A 4,888-nucleotide genomic window follows, 5' to 3' on the forward strand; every position below is an offset into this window, starting at 1 on the left:
TGTAAAAATAAGACACACACACACACACAGAAAAAAAAAAAAAAAGAGACACAGAATAGTTAAAGCAATCCTTAGCAAGAAAAATGAAGCTGGAGGGATCATAATACCAGATCATAAATTATTCAGTATAGTTATAGTAACAAAAACTGCATGATATTGGCACAAAAATAGTCTTGTAGACCAATGGTGTAGAATAGAGGACACAAAAACAAACCCACATAAATACGGTCATCTCATACTAGACAAGGGTGCCAAAAATATTCACTGGAGAAAAGATAGCATATTTAACAAACGGTGCTGGGAAAACTGGAAATTCATATATAGCAAAATGAAACTAAACCTGAAAAGGGTTTCTGTGATGAAAAGGACCCAACCTAAGTGGGATGACAGTGCTGAAAATTCTCCCATTACCAGAGGTGAAATTGCTATGACATGACTCAGGACACCCATAACTGTTCAGACACTGCTGTGTGAGTCCTCCCTGAGGTACAGGTGGTGGCTGCAGGAGCAGCTGCAGTTTGCAGACAGGCTGCAGGTCCGCTGGGAGCACTGTGCCTCCCTGCACAGAGGTAGAGGCCTGAGTCTTCCAGCTGGGAGGTGGAGATGTGCAGGGTGCTGTAGCGCTCCTTAGGATTTGCTGTTGCCTTTAACCTTCCCTCCTGCTTTGTCCCTGAAGCCAGGTAAAACAGACTGATGAGGCCACCCTCAGGATTCTGATGGAACCACTGCACACTGTTCATGGTGGTGGAAAAATTGTACCTAAGAGTAGAGCTCGTTCCCTCCTGGAGCCTCAGGGCTGAAGGACTCTGCTCCACCTGCTGCCCTCTCAACCCCTGCTTGGAAAGAGAAAAGCAAACACAGCTGGTGTCACTGGGGAATCCATGACCAGTTCACATATCTACAGAATATCCCAGGAAATGCCCTGAGGATGGAGCACAGGGAGGGGGCTTGGTGCCAGCTCTCCCTGCCCTTCCTCACACTGTCAGCCCTACAACACCCCCAGCTCCATCTGGGAGGAACCCGACTCACAGCAAAGCTGCACACACAGAAGCCCCAGCAGAGCCCCCAGTCTCCTCTGCATGGCTGCTGTCTTGGCTGCTAGGGTCTTCTCCCTGCTCTGCAGGTGTCAGGTCTTGGGCCAGACAAGCTTGTTCTTCCAGGCAACAGGTTCCACTTGACTCCCTGAGCACCAGTCACATCTGAGCTCTGTCCTGCCCCTAACAGGGAGCTCCACCCCCAGTGGCCCAGGGAGACAGCAGTGGTGGCTCCCAAAATTTTGTGAGGACAGTGCAGGGGGTACAGGGCCATGTTTTCAATGAATGAAGATGCAAGTGGGTTTTTTTTCTTATAAAATTTGATATAGGAGAAGTTTATGGAAAGGCATATGAGAAACGAGTATGATACCCCAGTAAAGGAGCTAGGTCATAACTGGGTGAAAGAGAGCTTTTAAGAATCACAGGAAGAGTGATCCCATTGCTCAAGTTACATATCTTGACAAAGATTTTCAGAAATGAATTATGTTAGGTTGGTTTGAAGTGATTAAGGAACAAAGCACCAAACAACCTATGCCCACCAAAGAACCACCAATCAGGTGCTGACAGAACTACCTGTCAATCAGAGGGGTCTTCTGACCAATCCTGGATCATCGCCAGCACCTCAAACAAACCCCAGTAGGACAAGGGACTTTAAAAAACAACAAACAAACAAACAAACAAAAAGCACCCTTTTCTGTCCCACACCCTCCCTTCCTGCCCTAAGCCCAGTAAAAATTCCTGTCTGGTCCAGGCCCAACTGCTTCTCCTCAGACCCACCCTGTTGATCTGAGGGTCTCTCTTGGGAGCAAAATCTCAATAAAGCCTCCTTCAGCTGCTTTTAAATTTGCCTCTTTTTGGTCGCCGATACCTGACCTTACAAATTATATGAAAATTCTGATAAAGGTAACTATTTGATTGTATGAATTGTGTATTAAAAAATACATACAATTTCTTAAAGTCAAAAGGTTGTGATGTGAATAGAAAACATTTCCAACAAGAGTTTTGTTAACTAAAATAAATATAAGTTGTAAGTATGATGTCCACCAGGCTTTATTCTCTACCTCTCCCCTTTTTCTGTCCCCTCTTTGTCCTACACTCTACAGGTCCTCACAGCAGACTCTGGTCCGATTAAATAATGTCATTTTCTTTTTCTTCTTCTATTTTTGTTCTGTTTGTCCCTTTAAAAATACCTACAATCTGTAGTCCTTGCTCTCAGAAACTATTCTTATTTAAAATAATGTGTGCCTACTTTTAATATTATTCATCAATTCCAATGGTATTATATTTGATCTCTACAATTCTATTGCTAGATAAAGGATCAGGTGTTATTATATTTTGTTTTCCTAAGTCAGCTAATAACTCTTCAACTTCCAGGTTGATTGGATATCAAAATCCACCTGGCAGGTTCTCCTCACCCTGCCAGCCATGTCTTACACATGGGAACCAGTTTTGCTACTGTCCTAAGGGACTACAGCCTTCCCAAGCACTTGCCCATGGAGTGTAGCATCAGTCAACTAGCTCCCATCTTTAACCATGCTTTCTTGGGAAGAATGAGTGAAGACACAGAACTTTGGCTGAATTTTCTCAAAGACCCCTATTCATAAGCAGACTCAGCTTTCACTCTATGCAGCACAAACCTTTAGGAAACATGAGCCCCACAAACATTTGTGTTATGCTCAGTATTGATTTGTCCAAATACTTATAAAGAGTGCTGGCAAATTTTAGGAGCTGATAGATATTAGTTCAATGAATGAGTGAATAGAAATTACCTCTATAGCATTTTTCACAAACCATTCCTACCAGTCTATCATTCCTACCACCCTGAGCTTCTTGGGAGCAGGAAGAAGAGTATGTAATATTTAGCAGGTCTTTGATAAGTTTATTAATAAACAGTTAATAATAGGGTTTATTCCAATAATAGAACATTTTACATACTGAAAGTTAGCCACAATGCTTGCCTTTTGGTACACATAACCTATCAAGATTTATGCTCCTATCTACAGTTCTTTAATCAGATTTCTAGAAATGGAAGTACAGCCTAATTTTTTCTGTTTCCACCAGACCCCAAAGAAGACATGCTCTCATATCCATTGACTGACCAGGGACTCTGATGGATCTGGTAGAAGAGAAGGAGCACTGGGATTGATGTACTCAGAAGAGGCCACAGGAGAATGTGAAGTGTGACCAGATGAAAAATCTGGCTCAAATGAGCATCAGCACTTGTCTCCTGACCTTCCTGGTCAGCCCAGCCCTTAACTCCACACAAGGACTTAGGCTCGAGCCCTGTTGCAGAGGGTTCTGTCAAACTGTGCCTGCCCAGCTGTAGATTTGGGTGCAGGTGGCAGGTGCCTGGGTAGCACTGTGTGACTACAGCACAGAGGTAGGTGGCTGAGTCTCCATGCTGCACGGCTGTGATGTTCAAGCTGCTTCCACCCTTCAGCAATGTGGCTCGTAGTCTTCCCTTCTGCTGCACATCCCCAGCTGAATACATGGAGAAGAGGTGTCTGAGACCTGTCCCTTTGTCTTGTCTGTACCACTGCAGACTGTTTAAAGCACTGACTGAATAAGTGCAGCTCATGGAGGTGCCATCTCCCTCCCAGGGTCTCAAGGAAGGAGGACTCTGCTCCACCTGGTTTCCTCCTTTCACCCCTATTTGAAAGACAACAGACACAATATTTAGCTTTAGTTCAGACCTTTCATAACTTTGTGCCTAAATATCCCCCCAAAAGTGCCAAATAATTTCAAATTACACCCTCATCTGTCCCCTAAGTTTCAATGAATGTCCCCTGGAGCTCCCAGCTCTAAGAACCCCCCAACTCACAGCCAAGATGAAGCCAAAATATAATTAGCATGGATCCCTGCATCTTCTCCATCCTGATACTTTGTCTTGATACTCGAAATGCTGCCTAAAATTAGGTAGCCAGAAGTCTTTCTTTCTTGGTCCTTTGGATCCAGTAAACCAGAGGGCTTTTCTGACTATGTGTCAACCAGTCAGAGATGAGCTCCTCTTATGTAAACCTACTTTCTAACCATAAGGAAAGGCCTAGTCAACAGAGGGAAAGAGAGCCAGTGTCACCTGGTGGCCACAGACAGAATCATCAGAGAAACATTACCACAGTGGGTGTGCACCTCTTGCGCAGGTGCAGCAGGGTGATTACTGCTCCTATATGGTAGATAGTTTTTAACTTTATAGACACCTATAATGTGGTCATCATACTATTTTATTTCCTTTCATTTATCTATGCATTTAGGTCTGAAGTGTGTCAGAGCAAAACTATCACCAGTGATTATAGAGCATGTGGGCAAAAGGGGGGAGAAAAATTAGATTGGAGTTCTCTTCAAAAAGCAACAACAATCTTAACTGATAAAATCAAGGATGGATGAAAAGAAAAAAAGAGGCTGAAACACATCACACACACATACACACAAAACAAAAAAAAACAACAACAACAAAAAAACACTGGAAGGCCAACAGAACCATATCAAAGAACAGAACATTGACAATGATATTAGGAAATCTACTTTTGTAAGTAACATGCAGCTTCAGTAGACTCAACATGGAGGGGCTGAGGATCAACAGAAATTATAGAGGGAAATAAGGGAAGATAATAATAAATTTTAATCACGAATCAAGACTGCAGTATGAAAAAGAAATGTCTTCCTGATCATGAGTAAAACTTCAGGACTTGAGGCTTCATTATTGTGTTTTTAAGCAACAGCAGTTGATGGCATCACATGAATTTAAGAATTAATTAAAAAATAGTTTGCTTCATATGCTTTGCCTCACTATTATCTTAATTTAAACTAAATTGTGAGTTGTATTTATATTTTTAAGCATACTGTAGTACACTACT

General features: G+C 42.6%; 1 gene segment (V, D, J or C); it reads right to left on the minus strand.

Annotated features, from left to right (window-relative positions):
* Window positions 1-3,010: 3,010 nt before the first annotated feature.
* Window positions 3,011-4,025, minus strand: LOC107144131. The segment is given in 2 exon segments: window positions 3,011-3,683; window positions 3,856-4,025. Coding segments are annotated over 2 exon segments (663 nt in total).
* Between the last annotated feature and the right edge of the window lie 863 nt (window positions 4,026-4,888).

This window comes from Marmota marmota, unplaced genomic scaffold (genome assembly GCF_001458135.2).
Source record: "Marmota marmota marmota unplaced genomic scaffold, marMar, whole genome shotgun sequence".
Classification (NCBI taxonomy): Eukaryota; Metazoa; Chordata; class Mammalia; order Rodentia; family Sciuridae; genus Marmota; species Marmota marmota.